This window comes from Olea europaea, chromosome 2 (genome assembly GCF_002742605.1).
Source record: "Olea europaea var. sylvestris chromosome 2, O_europaea_v1, whole genome shotgun sequence".
Lineage (NCBI taxonomy): Eukaryota > Viridiplantae > Streptophyta > Magnoliopsida > Lamiales > Oleaceae > Olea > Olea europaea.
In genome coordinates, this window is record NC_036238.1 from 16,644,104 (window position 1) to 16,661,472 (window position 17,369).

Genomic DNA, 17,369 nt, shown 5'->3' on the forward strand with positions numbered 1-17,369 from the left:
GGCGGATCCAGCGCCTGGCGAGCACTGGTGGCCGCGCGTACTGGATCCGACGACAGCCCTTTTTTTATTGACAACATATACATTTTTTAGGTTATATTACTGATATTCACTCTTAATTCAAACATTGCTTCTAGCCAACTTGGGCAGAGGTGGCATTTTCGTCTTGCAAATCTCGGGTTCGATTCATTTTACAACAAATTTATTGTATGATTTTTTTGTTTCTACAATTTTTACCAAAAATTAATGGAATAAGGATGAGGGATTTGAACCTGGACATCTTGTTAGAATTATTAAGAGATTGACCACTGCAACACTTAGTGGTTTATGACACTAAGGGCATGTTTGAGCCACATTTTTAAAAAAAAAATATATTCTTAAGTAGTGATTTGACATCATTTCAATCACACATTTTTCAATAAAATAATATTACTTGTAAATTAAAAACTTTTTCTTTATTTTCTAACCACACATTTTTCATTAATACACTATTCAAAAATTCATTCTAAGGGAAATAATGTGGCTCAAATAAGGGCTAAATTTAACAAATTTATATATCTTAATTGTAGCGGGTTTAATGCAATTATCAACATTCAAACCCATGCTCTTCCTTTGAATTATATAAAACTTAGCAACAATGTCATTTGGTGAGTATGATTTATTCTTATAACAAAAATTATATATGTTCAATTTCAATAAAATAATTATTGTATTTAAATTTTAGGCCTTATTTATTTCAAAATACATTTTTCTTTCTTATTTTTAACCATACATTCTTTAACTACTTATTCTTCATCAAAACATTATTCCAAAATGTATTTTTTGCAAAAAAAACATCAAACGAGCTTTTGATATTTTATTGCAGCCAACAATTGACGGTCAACGGTCGTCTGTACTGACTCAAAATCCTGGATTTGCCACTAACTATGATGCATGTAGATATTAGTGTACATCGGCAATGATGTGGATTACTCTCGTCGAAATAAACTTGACACTTGCACTAATTGATCAATCTCTCCTACTATTTATATTTTAAATCTCCAACCCTTCCACTTCGTCTCAATTTCATCCCCCATTAATTTGAGGACATATCCCAACTTTTCAAGAATTCACGCATATGGTACCTTCTGATAATTCGATCTAAATTTTCTGTTAATGTCACATTAAATGACATTTCTACCCTCAAACTTAAATAAACTATAAAAGTAAAAAAATAAAAATAAAAATAAAATAGAAAAATAAATAAAAATAACCAAAAGACAAAAAGAAAAAATTGCTCTTAAGAGACCATTATTGCATGACCTAATAATCTAGGCATGTGGCGTAAGCTCAGCGGTTCTAGAATCATTAATGATCCGTGAATATTTGCAATCTCATCAGAAATATTATCAAAATAGTATTTCTTTTTGGTATAACAATTACTTCGTATGGCTAATAAATTAAGGAGCGTTCTTTAATTCTTTTTAACATCCAATTCATCATTACACACAAAGCATCCCTAAATTAAGTATTTAACTTAGTTTTATTACTACATAAATGATTACTTAAACATTGTATTTTTCATGTAGAAAATACCATGAACTTCAACAACATCATATAGGGAGAAAATAATTAGTTGAAAAAATAAATTAACTCGAACCACCTTTAAAAAAACATGCTTTTAAGAAATGCAACCACCAAGGCACAAAGTATAGTAAAATAAAAACATCATAACAATTTCCAAATGATAATTAGATGGTACACTTGCGACGATCTCGTTTAGTAATAGACGAGTGATCAATCAAGTTTAAAAGTCGACTTTTAGCAATTTTTTAAGCAGCTTTTAAATATGACTAAACATAATATATTCTCGTGATACTCGTTAAAAAATACCTGTTGGTCATAGGATTAATCAAACTGGTTGCCAAAAGCCCAAAATTCTGCAATCATCAAGGAAAAAACTAGAAATTAATTTTTTTATGAAAAAACACAAATAGACTAATGTACAATTAGGACTGTAAATGGATCGGATATGGAACGGATCTGCACAAATCCAATCCGATCTGTTAAGAAAAATTATCCTATTCTATCCGATCCGATAATCCAACGGATATTTGATTGTTAAATTCATATCCAATTTACCATGTTATTGGATATTCGATCTGATAATCCGGTCCGAATTTTTAAAAAATATATTTTTTCCAACATTTTTTTGGGTAATATGATTTTTTCCCAAAAAATATTTTAACTATCTTGATGGGCTTACCTATTATATTAGAAGGCCCATATCATCAATTTTTTATCCAAGCAATGCTCCTTTAGTTCCTTTTTAAAGGAGACTTCCTCTTGGAATGTTTTAGTAATGTTCCAATGTGGGATAATAACTTTTTAAATGATACTCCTCTTCCAATATTTTAATGATATTTCAATATGAGATAGTAGTCAATTGTCAATTCTAAGTGTTACTAGTTTATTTTATTATTTTCATTAAAAATCATTACCTCAACAAGATTATAATCACAAATAATATCAATTTAAACAATATAAATTATTTTTGGACATATTAATTATTAGTTTTTGATGTTATAAAACAAATTACTATAATTATTTTTATCTTATTTTAATTAATAAAAAAATTAAATATCTTCGAATATTTCAATTACAATATTATACTATTATCTAATATTATTTATTATTTAAAAATTATGTGTAAAGCATAATATAAGTTTCAAAATGGAAAAAATTATGTTTACTAGATTATGATATAATATATAAAATATATTATATTACTATAATAAATTGGATCGGATTATTATTGGATCGGATCGACTTATATTCATATTTGCTCTATTTAGTTAACGGATTATCGGATTGGGATCTTAATCGGATTATCGAACTGAGACCCTAAATCTATCTTCCATTAATTTCATCGAATTCGGATCAAATTTGGATCAAAATCCAATTCATTAACAGCCATATGTACAATACTTGCGAAACCTTAGAACTTACATGCAACGTAACATGCATGCATAGATACATACATATAGCGGTAGATATGGAGAGAGGAGAGAGAGAGAGAATAGGTGAGATGATTGCCTCTCAAGACTGGTGTATAGCAGACAATAATTTGAGTTTCTATGCAATGCCCGATTCTTCCTCGGTTTACACCTATCTTGCAGTGTAGATTAAGCTTTTGCTCGATCTCCATTATTCTCAAAATATACTGCAGAAAGGACCCCATTAATCTGATTATTTTTCGTCTTTTCTTTTTAATCACATTCATCAAAAAACTAATATTACACACAAACAAAAAACATTTTATCATTTTTTAATTATACATTCTTCATCAATTTAATATTTTAAAATACATTTTTCAATAAAAATGAGGCTCAAACATGATCTAAACTCTCATATGGGGCCGGTCTTTTCGGGCCTATATAAATTCTGTCTTGTTGGTAATTGTATTTGTATGTTTCTCCAAGATGGTTGGTTGGTCCTGGTAAATATATTTGGCCTTGTAATAAATGAGGTCAAGTCTCAAATTAAAAAAAGTTATAAATTTCAAACATGTATTTGAGTCAATTTAACGATCATATAATGTGTCATAAGTTGGTCTGTGTGATGGTAACTCGATTAGAAAGGTCCATTGGGGAGTTCTTACCGTGGAAAGGACTTTTTCTTTCATATATTTTTCTACTTTGGGGGAAGAAGGCCTGCGTTTCGAGATTGATATTGTCTTTTACGTGGGCCTTTTGCAGAACCACAATCACTTGCTCTTGGTCATGTTCCACGATTATCAATAGATCTACAATTGAGATCTGCGTGGGGATCATCTGCTACTTCAAGTGATTCACTAGGATAGATTGACCTATATATTTCCTACTTTTTGAGTACGAAAGATTCAAATGAATATTTTTTTAGATTTTTGTATGACTTTCAAATTAGGAAGAAGATAGAATGCTGAGTAGATTTCAATTTAAATTTCAAATGAATTGAGAGTAAGATTATGCTACTATGTACATTAAGATATTTTTCAATCCTCCAATGATATTATGTCACTTGTACATTATGGACACCCTTATAGACACCATAATGTACATGTAGAATTATCCTTGAGGGTATAAGATATTTCTGTAGACTTTTTATTTTGAATTTCAAATCCCCCAAAAACAAGGTTTGAGTGTTCCTTTTTTATTTTTAATGTAAGAATATATTAGATAAATAATATTTTCCGCCAAAGACCTAAGACAAAAATTGTTGAATTGGACTGACCATATTCCTAATTCCCTCTTTTTTTGCAAATACATTCATGTTGTCCGCGCTCTCTCTCAAACTCTACTGCACCCTCAATTTTTTGATAATTTTATGGCTTGTGTAAGTTTCTTTTATTAAAGCAATAGTTTAGATTTTTACTCTATAGCCATCAAGCTATGAATTCACGTGCAAGCTCATAAAATTGTACAATTGGTTCTCATTTTATTGTTGGGGTGACAAAGTAGTCTATAATCTTTAAAAATAAACAAGTTAAAAAATTCAAACTCATCCTCCGCAGACGAACTCTGTAGAGGAACCCTTAAGTTTTCAAGATATTGGATTCTCACCAATGTTTAGGTTACTCAAGCCAACATTTTCGATTCTGCTTGTCCACCACTATTTGTAGGGGCTTTCTTCTAAGACGGAATGCTCCCATACCAATATATTTTTACATCTCACAATTTCGATAGATAACTTCATTTAAATATTGGAGATCCTTTTTCTACTTTTCTAATTTTTGAGTGGGATGAGATTTAAAATAGAGAAAATGCAAGGTGTTTTATTTCTTCAAGCAAGGTCCTCAAATGATCCACGTATTTTCTAAAATTTTTAGATAGATTTACAATGTAAATTGTGCACAACACATTCTTATAATGTAGTGTTCAAAATGACAGGCATTGACAGCGCCTCTATCTAAAATGTATAATGTGCACAATATATATACCCCGTTCGTCCCATTTATACCAGCTAGTTTTATTTTTCACAGCGATTAAGAAATTTTATTTTTTTCGAAAAACTTTGGTAGTCTATCTTATTTATATTTGTACAATTTCAAAATTAAGCAGGAAAATTTGGATAGGAGTAAGCAAATTAAGTAAGGGTATATTAGTAAACGAATAATATAAAACATTCTCAATAAAGAAATAAAACTATAAAATTGGGACCAAAAAATAAGAAAGTCGACCTTTATAAATGGGACGGATGAAGTGTAATATAGTGTCCAACATGTGAGAGCCAGACTAAACTTAAGGCGTGCATATATTACGCATATATTACTTATTTATTTATTTACTTACAATTCTTAAAATGCTGATTTTGTATAGGTCGGCACAAAATACGAATTAAATGAAGAAGAGGATATTGAATTAGAGTTCGACAAAGAGTTAGATATGATTTAATCTCCTATACTATCTACATTATATGACTATGATTTCGAAATTTATCTTTTTGTTGGAAACTTTGAAAAATGTATAAAGTTCCTATAAATCTATTTTACATATTTAGTAGGTATTATTCTAATTATTAAAAGATTCTTAGATTGATTAAAATTTTAAAATAATATTAAAATAAAAAAGATTTTTTATGCTTAGGCCTCTCCTAGGCTCGGCTTACCCGAAATTTGACCTCCACATATTGTCATACATTACGTTTTTTTAGAACACTAATATAATGTAATACTCATTTTCCCTAAATTTGAGCTCCACATATCGGTGCATTTGATTGCTAATATTTTTCATGAAAAATATATTCTTTCCACCCAAAATCCTAGTTTTGTGTTGTTTGATAAACATTTTTTTCCATGAAAAATATTTTCCTACTTTTGATTATGTGATCAAAATTTTTTTCAAAATCAAAAAAAATATTTTCTTTATATTGAGTATGATTTTATTTTTCAGGGGATCCATTATTTCTTTCTTTTTCTCATCTATCCACCACTAAAAAATGCACGAGTATATTGCGTATGAATTGCCTATAATTATTTTCTTTTCATACAAATTTTATGCTCGAAATCAAACGCATCCTACATGTATAGCGTAGTTTTTATTTAGGGTAATTGGCACAAAACGTCCCTACCTTTCATGTCGATTGTGAAAAACGTCCCCACATTTCATTTTTTTGACATTTTTGCCTTTACTTCAACGTTTGGTTGAGCAAAACATCATTTTCCCTATTTTTGAACGTAAAATGACCATTATACCCTCTTATTTAAAACAAAAAATCAAAAAAAGAAAAGAAAAATAAAGCACAAATTGCAATCATACTCCCAAATATTTTGAAAAAATATAAATCAATCCAATAAATTATAAAAATTAAAAGATCATCTCTTTCTTCTCTTCTCTCCCTCTTCCTCCCCTCCTTCTCACCACCAAAAATCCACCCTCCAGCAACCTTGGGCGTCGGACCAACATACCACTTTGAAGCCCACACTTCCCTCTTTGAAACCCACCCAAGCTCCGACCATAACTCCAATCGATTTGACCAAAAATTGAAGCCAAAATAGGCTACCTAAAATATATTTAAACAACAGATTTAATAATTTTTTTTCACTGCCGTCTGTAAGTTATTGAATATATTTCTGATTTGTTAAAATTACCTTGTGGTGATTGCACGGGGACGAGAATATCGAGAGGATTATTATCAGGCCCGATAGCTAAAGGATTGGTTTCCTCCGGCACTTCTTCCCGGATCCTCCCCAAGTTGTTCCCACTATTAGCCACCATGGGAACGTCGTTTTTCGAGCGGCTATTGCTATTTCCGATTGGGGATCCGGCGAGAACTAGAGCATTGAATTCTCTACTCATGGTGGTGAAATTTTCACTTTCAGTACTACTAGCCATGGACAGATTTGATGATCTGTGGCTACTCGTTTCCCAAGCAATTTCTCTCTGAGGGGGTGGTGGCTGTAGGCGAGATGGGGTTAGTGCATGGATTTCTCTAATTTGGGGTTTTGTAGGCGAGATGGGGTTAGTGAAATTTTTTTTATTGAATTTGTTGTTTAAATATGTTTTGGGTAGCCTATTTTGGCTTCAATTTTCAGCCAAATTGATTGGAGTTATGGTCGGAGCTTGGGTGGGTTTCGAAGAGAGTAGTGAGGGCTTCAAGGTGATATATTGGTCCGGCACTCAAGGTGATCGAAGGGTGGAGTTTTGGTGGTGGTGGAGGAGGGGAGGAAGAGGGAGAGGAGAGAAGAAAGAGATTATTTTTATAATTTATTGGACTAATTTATATTTTTTCAAAACGTTTGGGAATATGATTACAATTTGTGCTTTATTTTTCTTTTCTTTTTTGGTTTTTTGTTTTAAATAAGAGGGTATAATGGTTATTTTACGTTCAAAAATAGGGAGAATGATGTTTTGCGCAACCAAACGTTGAAATAAGGGCAAAATTGTCAAAAAATGAAAGGTGAGAACGTTTTCCACAATCAATACGAAAGGTAGGGACATTTTGTGTCAATTACCCTTTTTATTTATTCCGTTCATATTGTTTTGAAATAAATAAATTGATTGTTCTCTCCATTGGGTTCTTTTTTCTATAATAATTTACACGTATTTTTAAACTTGAAATGTGATAAGTAGGCAAAAGAATTTCATGTGATAAGTGGCCCAAAAAATAAATAAATAAAAATTGATGTGATAAGCAGGCTGTCCAAAAAAGTAAAAATAAAATAAAATCTAATTTGTCGTGATTTGGGCATAAAAAAAGTTGTTGATTGCGGATGGGTTTAAAGTTTAAAATAGGACGGCTCCATTTCAATATAAAGCACGTCTTGTAGTCAAAGAATTTTCAATTGCCCAATATTGACTTCATTGACACTTTTAACCTCGTTAAACTTACAACCATTCACCTTATACTCACAATAGCAGTACACCATGACTGACCAATCTATCAACTCGCATGAATAGTGCATTCCTTCATGACTCTCTAAATGATGAAGTTTATATGAATCAACCTCCAGCATTCGTTGATACCCAATATCTCACTCATATTTGTCACATTAAGAAAGTCATTTACGATCTCAAACAACCACTTCAAGCATGGTATAATTAACTCTTTTACTATTTCTTACATATCCTCTAATGATTACCTAGCAAACACTCTAACGAAGTTACTATCAAATGTGAAATTCACTCAGCTACTACCTTATATCGAAATCTCTAATAGTATTACGAGGGGCTTGTTAAGGATAAGAATGAAACTAAAGATAACGACATCGTCAATTAACTAAAATACTCATTATAGTTGCATATACACACCATTAGCTAAAGGTAAGAATAGGCTCAAATAGATTCAATTGCAATCAACTTGAAAATATAGACACATATCGTAACTCAAATTGAAATCGATAAATTAGAGTTTATCATTGTTGTATCATATTACTTCAGATACACTACAAAAAGATATATAACATAATTTATTTTATATTATTGAAATCGTTATTTATATTTTCTTTTCTCATTCGTTGGTGCCAAAAAATTTTATATATAACAACCAAATTGAATTGTTTGCCATAAAAATTAATTGGGCAACTATAATAATAATGCAAGTTTTTCTCTTTACATTTTACAATCTCCTTTCACAAGATAATGGGATTGATAATAAATAAAGAATTAATCACCTTTTCTTTATGAGTAATTATATTAATACCATAATTTCTTATATATGCACCACAGTTTAATTCCATTAGATGTCGTCAACTTTTACTTATTATAACACTTGTGTCCTTAAATATATATTATTTATTTATTTATTGTATTCTTATCATCAACCTTTGTATTGACTAAGATTTGTTGTTCGTGATGATGATTTTTATCCAAGAATTATGTTAAGTGCCTATTTGATTCTCTTTAATTTGAAAGGAAATGAGTTTTGACTAGTGTATTTATAAGAATGTGTGGTTAAAAAGTACAGAAAAGTTTTAGAAAAATGTGCAGAATATTTTATTGTTTGAATGTGTGGTTGAAAATGATCCCTTAACAAATGAATTAAACACGCCCAAGATAATGAATTAAACACGCCCAAGATACCTTACAATGAAAGACAAATATTTAGTCGCACTTTTGATTTTGTTATTTTTTTGGCTTATTTAAAAATATGATGGAAAATTAAATCTTTTTTATGCCCTCCTAACTAAAATGTGGATGGAAATTATTATAAGGGATAAGATATTGTTAAGAATTATGTATCTCTCTGATACCACTTGTTTGAAAATAAAAGAACGAGAATAATGTATATGTCAATATGAAAATCGAATAAGAACACAAGATTTACGTGGTAAAATTATACCACGGGCGGAAGAGGAGAGTTTAATAATATCAATAATGGAGGAATACAAATTATTACATAAAATGTAAGATTTGATTTTTCTAGAGGTTTACTTGTATATATAGTGCACAGAAGAGTCCAAGATGCATGTGGTGGAGTTCAACTATACACGTTTATACAATAATGGAGTGTTTGGGATAAAATAGGATTTAAAAAATTGTCTAAAATCATGAACTGGCCATTTCTCGAGCGGTGGTCTCGTGGACGTCAAGCGGTGACTGGCCGCTCTTCTCATGGCAAGCATGCATTGGAATCCTTGTTTTAAGTGCTCGAGTAGGTGCTGAGCATGTAGCGAGTGTCGATGCGATGCTTCCTTCTCCTTGCATGATTTCTCCATCTCCTATTGTAAATTAGACTCATTCAAGTCTTCTTCAAGTCCAAAACAACTTTCAAACTCCAAACTTGTAAACTTCAAATAGGATCGAATTACAACCTAATTCTAACAAATATGTTAATTAATTGAAGGTTAAAAATAAGAATGATATGAAATAAAAGTCATATAAGTATGACAATAACTAGAAGCTAAGGATATTTAAGGCATTTATAATATAATGCACTTATAAGAAACTATGGTGTGGTTATATACCATTTTCTTTATTTTTAGCCCCTGTTTGGCCCCATTTTTGGTAATGAAAATGAGGGGAATAGTGTTTTGTTGAAAAAATGAGTGGTTGAAAAAGAAGGAAAATTTTTCGATTTACGTGTAATACTAATTTATGGAAGATTGTGTGGTTGAAAATATGAAAGAGAAAAATAGAATATAATGGAATGTAATTTAATGGGGATCAAACATGGATTTAAGGAAAAGGAAGATTGATAAATATAAGCCCCCATTTGATTCCCATTAAATTAAATTATATTACATTACATTTTTTTTTTTTTCTATTTTCAATCACACAATCTTCCATAAAATAATATTACACATAAATCGAAAACTTTTCATTCATTTTCAACCACTCATTTTTCTAAAAAATAATATTTCCCTCATTTTCATTTTCAAGTAATGGGTGTCAAACGGGGGCTAAATACATATATATCTTTTACAACAAAGTGATTTTTAGATGAAATTTTTTGCATTAATATTTACATAAATTGTTGGATTATAAAAACTTCTCTAACAAGAAATCATAATTTAGAGCCGCATATGTGCCGATTTTTACCATATAAAGTCTAGAAATAATTATTAGCTGTAATGATTTTCTTGGTCAGCTTTATGACAATAAAATTATCAGACGGACAAAGCGTGTCTTGTGCACTTCAAATGTTGAGATAAATATATATCCCAACCCCACCACAGAAAAATATGAAAACTTGTAGAATGTGACATAAGAATCAAATAAGTAGGCCGTGACATACTAGGAACTTGAAGTTATGTAATTTGAAAGTTTAAATAATTAAAAGCAAAATTGTTTATCTCATTTTCTCAAAGGCTTTACACATATTCCGTCGAAGAACTTCATCTAAAAACTACTAAATACGCGATATATTTAGCTATTAGATGTATAGTGTAACAATCACGTTGGCTAAGTCTAGTTCAAATAAAGCAAGACGCAAAAACTAATAATAACGAACCGAGACTCAAAAGTTAGGCCCCGTTACACTCTTTCTTTCAAATTTTGTTCACTCATGACTTGTTCGGAAGGATCCATTGTATAGCACTGATTATTATTTAACAAAGAAATATTCTCTATTTTACTATTTAATTTAAATTCAACTCCCTTTTGACAAAGTTTTCAGATATTATAAATTGGTGGGTCTCATCAAATGTATAGTTAAAAATGAAGTTTGATTAACTTAAAATCTGAAAAAGTTTTACCAAACAAAACTCAGTACAATTACCAACGTGCTCTTATAGGTTACATTAGTCTAAGCCCACATTTGGCCCCATTAAATTATTTTTTATTTTTCTTTCTTTTACCTTCAAACATACAGTTTTCTATAAAATAATATTACATGTAAAAAAATTTTTTATTCTTTTTCAACCATTCATTTTCCAAAAAATATTATTCCACCTATTAAAATTTGAAATAATGGTGGCCAATCGGTGACTAGATGAACTGCTATAAATCCTTCCGCCAAAGTCTACTTCAAACCCAAGAAAATCAAGAAGATGTTTCCAATACTTGGCTTTATGTTATCAACTTTATCCCTCCATATTCTAACGGCCTCGGCCTCAGATCCAGATCCTCTTCAAGATTTTTGCATCCCCAATACAGAATTCAGTTCTACAAGAACAACCAGATTTAACATCGTAACATGCAAAAATCCGAAGGAAGTTAGTCCAGAAGATTTCGTGTTTTCAGGCATAAAATCACCTGGAAATTTCTCAGATACAGGCTTTTCAGCCATATCCGTGAATCCTGTAGTATTTCCAGGACTCAACACGCTTGGCATGTCATTAGTACGTGCTGACCTTAAGGTTGTGTTGAATCACTTCTAAAAGCTTATGCTCGTTACCACCTGTAATTATTAATTTACGTCTTATCTTCGACCTGTTCCCATGTACACAGATTCATTTTCATAATTACACTTACACAGGCACAATTTTCACAAATATGCACCCCAATTAAGTCAATTTTATTTGTTTCTTCTTCTTCTTCTTCTTCTTCTTCTTCTTATTATTATTTTGCACTGTACCATCTCATTTTAATTCTTAGTCAAACTGTTGCCAGTTAGGGTGGGCCACATGAATTTATTTAAATTCTTTCTTCAACAGGCCGGAGGCATCAATGCACCACATTTCCACCCCAGAGCCACAGAAATCGCATACGTTGTGCAAGGAAAAGTTTATTCCGGTTTTGTGGATTCGAAAAACAGGGTTTTTGCCAAAATTATTGAACAAGGAGAGGTGATGGTGTTTCCTAGAGGTCTAGTGCATTTCCAGATGAAAGTTGGAAAATCTCCTGCAACAATCCTTGGAAGTTTTAACAGCCAAAATCCTGGAACACACAAAATCCCAAATATTATTTTTGGTTCTGGAGTCAATGACGAGCTCCTGGAAAAGGCTTTTGGCTTAAGTCTTGAGCAAATTTCAGTCATGAGAAGGAAATTAATCTTTCCGAAAAAACAAAGCAAATTTTGATTTTGAAGGTTAAATTCGTGGGGACAGTTTAACCCCTTTTTTTGGTGTAGAGTTTATTTTGGAGAAGTAGATTAATGGAAAATATATGATTAAAAAATAAGGAAAAGTTTTGAATTTGCAAGTAATATTATTTTATTAAAGAATATGTAATTAAAAAGAAGAGAGAGAAAAATAAATTTTTAAAATAATGGAGATCAAACAAGGTATGTAACCAAAATTTTTTTATACCTAATGCCTAGAGTCAAATAAGTTATGAACCTTCTATTGAGATTAGAAATGGTAAGTCTGACGTCCGTTTCCTGGAAGTATGGTCAATTAAGTTTTGAAATAATTTTGTTCAAATAGGTGATCCAAACGTGGCCTAAGAGCATGTTCAAGCTACTTAATTACTATTTTATTGCATTTACAGCAAAAACACGCTTTCTCAACTGACCATTGCAAACTTTAATCTCACACCGATCAATTTTAGAAAGTTCTTCAATTACGTTTTGTTCGACATCACTTTCTAGGTATCAAAATTTCGATGTCCAAATTTGTCAGTTTACAACTTTTTGAGTCCGTTTGATTGTAAAAATGGACTTTGTGTGAAAAGAAAAAGGAATTTTAGGAAATTGAATTGTCTAGAACTTGTTTTATTGAAAATTGTCAATTAAATGTTTTTGATTGAATTAAATGTGTTTGATTGGTATAATTTTTCATCTGAAAAATATTAAAATTTTGATTCTTTTGGTGTTTATTTGACTTTATTTTTCATGAAAATTGTTAATTTAAGGGATGTAATCTTTTACAATTGTGGATAAAATTTGTTCTTATTGCTGAAAATAAATAAATAAAGTTGAAAAATCATTTTCCCATCAAAACCCAGAGAAACCCAATTCCTTAAAATCATGAAAAATTCGGTCACATGAGGGGGTTGGAGGAAAATAAATTCCATGGAAAAGATTGCTATCAAATATGTCATTTTGGTTGGAAATGAAATTTAAATTCCATTTTGCATGGAAAACTCAACCAATCAAACAGGCCTTAATATTTTACATTAGATAAAGAAAGCATGAAACGGAGAATATGAACTTTCTACACTCACATATAAAAAAATAAAAAATATTGGCTTAGATTTTTTCCATTAGCAAATATACTTTGACTATAGTTTTCATAATATTTATGACTATTCATTGTCACATGACGAAAACTAACCATCATAAATGCCACATGCAAATATTTGTTATCCACGTCGTCCATTCAGTCTATTTATTTACGTTGATAATGGAGTGATGCATGGTGTAACGGTTTCTAAAATTCGTCGGCTAGTCACAGATGTTTTAAAAGTTCAATTACTAATTATAAGCATTGTGAAAAGTATAATCATCATTGGTACGTTTACTTTCAAAATTACATATATAATTCATAACACAACTGTGAACAATTCACTTAAAATCAAACTCTATATGGAAAGTATAATTGCTCTTTTTCTTACTTTTTGCAATATAGTCATTGCTTTTTCTAATAAGATTATGCTTTCATTTGCCTGCACTGCAGCACAAAGGCACCCTCCGTGAGCTTTCTTGGCATGGACTCGGCCGCACCTGGCCGTGTCAAGACATCATATGCTTTCACGGCCATTGGAATAGCCCTTGACACGTCGGAAATGGGCAGCAAACAGTTGGCCAGAAGTGTGTCACTTGTTGCAGTGAAATAGCTATCCCAGTAATATTGTGGAGGAGGGATTTTATTCACTATCTCCAGATTGATCTCAAAAAGATCTCGTTCTTCTTCTTCTTCGACTTCAACAAATGATTGAATATTTCTGCTTTCATATTGTTTTTCAGCATTCTTAGCACCTAAATCCATGTTGAAAATCTGTTGCATACTATCCACGAACAAGCTTGCTAGTTATTTATACATGGTGCTGATTGTAGGGTTAGTGGAAGGTGGGAAGTAGGAGATTTTTTCAACAAATTTACAACTATCTAAGTGGAAATCGAGAGAAGCTGTAATTTTCAAAGCAATATTTTCTAGTTTTGGCAGCTCTTCCAAACTAAACTAATAATACTAATAACACAATCCATGTATAATTAAGGCCATCTCCAGTGCCGCACCAAAATTTTACATCATTTTGCACCAAATCTTGCACAAAACCAAAATTCTTCTCCAACCATTACATCAAAACTTACACCAAATGAACAGTGCTTTATTATTTTATTCATTCTTTCAATTTTTCTCAATGTATTTATTTAAAAAAATTATTTATTTATTTTATAACTATATAAATTATTAAATCATAACTTCGTTAAATTAACAAATATATTGATTACTAAATCATTCACATATTTTATATCTTATGTTAAATTGATAAAAATAATTGATTATATTATTAATTTATGATAAACAATTACGTTAAATTTACAAAAATAATAAACTTTAATAATATAAACTTTACATTAAATTAAACTTTAAACGTAAACTTTACAAATTAAACTTTTCGTTAATTATTATTGATTATATTATTAAAAATAATAATCTTTAATAATATAATTAATAGTGTAATTTTTTTTTTATTACTATCATCATCATCATCATCATTATCATTATAGAACAAAAATAACATAAATATCCTTAACCATTATCTTTGAAAAATGAAAAATAAGAGTAAAATGGATATTGCACCATTTGGTGCAAAAAATAGTGCAATGAATAGTATTGCACCAAATATGGTACAACACTATTCACTTTGCACCATTTTGCACCAAAATGGTGCAAAATTTAGTGTTGCATTGGAGCAACTTTGCACCAAAAAATGGTGCAAAATGGTGTAATGGTGCAACCATTGGAGATGCCCGGAGAACCATATGTCTAAACATAAACCTTAATTAACTATTTTATTGAAATTGAAGATATAATTAAATTCACAGATTGTGATAAATATCTTGAACTGCAATCATCTAATCTTACCGAAACTGATATATAAAAATATATAATTATGAAAGGAAACCAGCGAACTCTCTCCCAATCCGGGAAACATAATTTTTTTTATTTTCTTTTTCAGGAAACGTAAATTTATTGTAACATATGATAAAAAAAAATTAAACATACACATAAACAAGTCACAAATCAAATTAATTATTTTATTCCCATTAACAAAAATGTCAACAAAATATGGTAGGTAGGTAAAATATTTCCAAACCACAAATTCTTCCTTCTGATTGCGTGCATAGAAGGAAGAAAGGCTGATTAAGTTGAGTCATACATTCTCATAATCCATTTTCTATTCAAAGAATTTCCTTCAATTCTACATTTATTTGACATGATTAATTGAGGGGAAATATCCTATATTGATACTATTTGCAAGTTGATAGCTAAAAGGGTATTATTTTTGAACTCTAATTTGTTATTCACTATATACTCCATCATTATAAATTTCAATAAATAATATGTTGAGAAGTAACTTTCTTGTTTGTGGAAATTACAGAATTCCAGGTGTTTAAAGATTTAAATTCAAAAATCGGGTGTGAACTTTCATTATTCATAAATCAAGTATCAAAACATAAAAATCCTAATTAATTTGCCCAACTCCCCCCCCCCCCACCAATCTCTCTCCCCATCTGTTTCTCTTCCCCGGCACCACACGAAATCTGGCGACACAGCATGTGCCCACCCGTTATCATGATCTTTCCTGTGCTGCGCTTATCGTCGCCTTCATCTATAGATCTCAGCGGCACTACAGATCTACTTACTTTCTTCCTTTTTTTTCTAAATTTTTGAGTAGTGGTGATTGATAGTTCAGTGACGGATGTGTACAGTGCGGTGGTGGTGGAGGTGTCAGGTGTGCGGTGCGGTGTTGATATGCTACGATGTCGTGTGGTGGTATGGTGTTGTGGTGCGGCAGAGGTGGAGGTATGTGGTTGGTGGGTGTGACAGTGGTTTGCTACTGGCAGTGTGAGTGGTGTTGATCGATTTTCGTGATGTGATAGGGGTGGCTCATTGGCTCTAGCAGTGGTGTTGCAATAATGGTGGTGGTGGTGGGCGTAGTTATGACGCTAGTGGTGGTTTGCCGGCCAATGCTGCTATGAACGGCGGTGGTTGTGGTAGTGTCTTGCAAGGTAATAGTTTTTACTGGTAGAAATAGTGGTTGTGGTAGTGGTGGAGATGGTGAAGTGGCGACAACATCGCGGTGATGGCTTTTATAGAGTGTTGGCGGTTTTGTATCTATTTTGTTTGTGGTGAGGTGGTGCTTCTTGTCGTGTTTGAGATGACGAGGTTGCTGGAGATGGTGGTGTTGGTGGTTTTAGCGACAGCGATTTTGACGGTGATACGGCTGGTGGTAGTGTTGAGGTGGTGGTGGTCATAGATGATTCGATTGTTTGTGACCAAGAAATTAGCGTATGTGATCAATCATTTAGTTATATATGACCAACTATTTAGTGTGATCTAAAAATTTAATAATCTGTGACCAAGTAATTTGGACTCGAAATAATTTGTCATCTGTAAGTTTTTTATTTGTGATCTCGAAATAAATTGTGACTTATAATTTTTGATTTATGACTTCGAAATAATTTGTGACCAATTAATTTGATATTATGTGACCAGTAAGTAAATCCGTGATCTATAATTGTGAATCTGTGACCATTGAACGTGTAACTGTGACTTTAATATATTTAATTAATAAATATTTTCAATTAATTACATAGATACCTGAATTTTTAATTTTTAAACTATGTACCTGATTTGTGAATTGGTGTAAACAATACTCATGAATTATGATTTTTTTTTCTCTTCTTATTTATTGGCATGTTTCTTTTGTTCAATTGGATATGATTTGAAAAGGAAGAAGCATAATTTTAGCCTGTAATAATATCGAGCATTACAAACCAATTAAACAAGCCCATGATGTGAGCCATTATGCATCCTACTTAGACAACAATATAAACAAAAATGGGATTATGTTAATTCTATCTTC

At 31.1% G+C, this 17,369-nt stretch overlaps 2 protein-coding genes across 2 annotated transcripts; one reads left to right on the top strand and one right to left on the bottom strand.

Annotated features, from left to right (window-relative positions):
• Positions 1–6,321: 6,321 nt before the first annotated feature.
• On the bottom strand, positions 6,322–7,203 carry LOC111375984. The gene is made up of 2 exons (XM_022998913.1): positions 6,605–7,203; positions 6,322–6,516 (listed from the first exon to the last, which is right to left on the bottom strand). The coding sequence occupies exons 1-2, from the start codon at positions 6,846–6,848 to the stop codon at positions 6,371–6,373; spliced, it is 390 nt and encodes a 129-aa protein (XP_022854681.1). The 5' UTR covers positions 6,849–7,203; the 3' UTR covers positions 6,322–6,370.
• A 4,242-nt stretch (positions 7,204–11,445) lies between these two features.
• Positions 11,446–12,515, top strand: LOC111375993 (germin-like protein subfamily 3 member 2). The gene is made up of 2 exons (XM_022998924.1): positions 11,446–11,752; positions 12,050–12,515. The coding sequence occupies exons 1-2, from the start codon at positions 11,465–11,467 to the stop codon at positions 12,413–12,415; spliced, it is 654 nt and encodes a 217-aa protein (XP_022854692.1). The 5' UTR covers positions 11,446–11,464; the 3' UTR covers positions 12,416–12,515.
• Positions 12,516–17,369: the final 4,854 nt, after the last annotated feature.

Bases quoted from the DNA above. Each gene is read 5' to 3' on its own strand.
- LOC111375993 (XM_022998924.1), top strand. From the start codon at position 11,465: ATGTTATCAACTTTATCCCTCCATATTCTAACGGCCTCGGCCTCAGAT. The intron at 11,753-12,049 runs GTTGTGTTGAAT...TTTCTTCAACAG, and splicing joins TAGTACGTGCTGACCTTAAG to GCCGGAGGCATCAATGCACC.
- LOC111375984 (XM_022998913.1), bottom strand. From the start codon at position 6,848: ATGGCTAGTAGTACTGAAAGTGAAAATTTCACCACCATGAGTAGAGAA. The intron at 6,517-6,604 runs GTAATTTTAACA...AATATATTTTAG, and splicing joins CCCCGTGCAATCACCACAAG to GTAGCCTATTTTGGCTTCAA.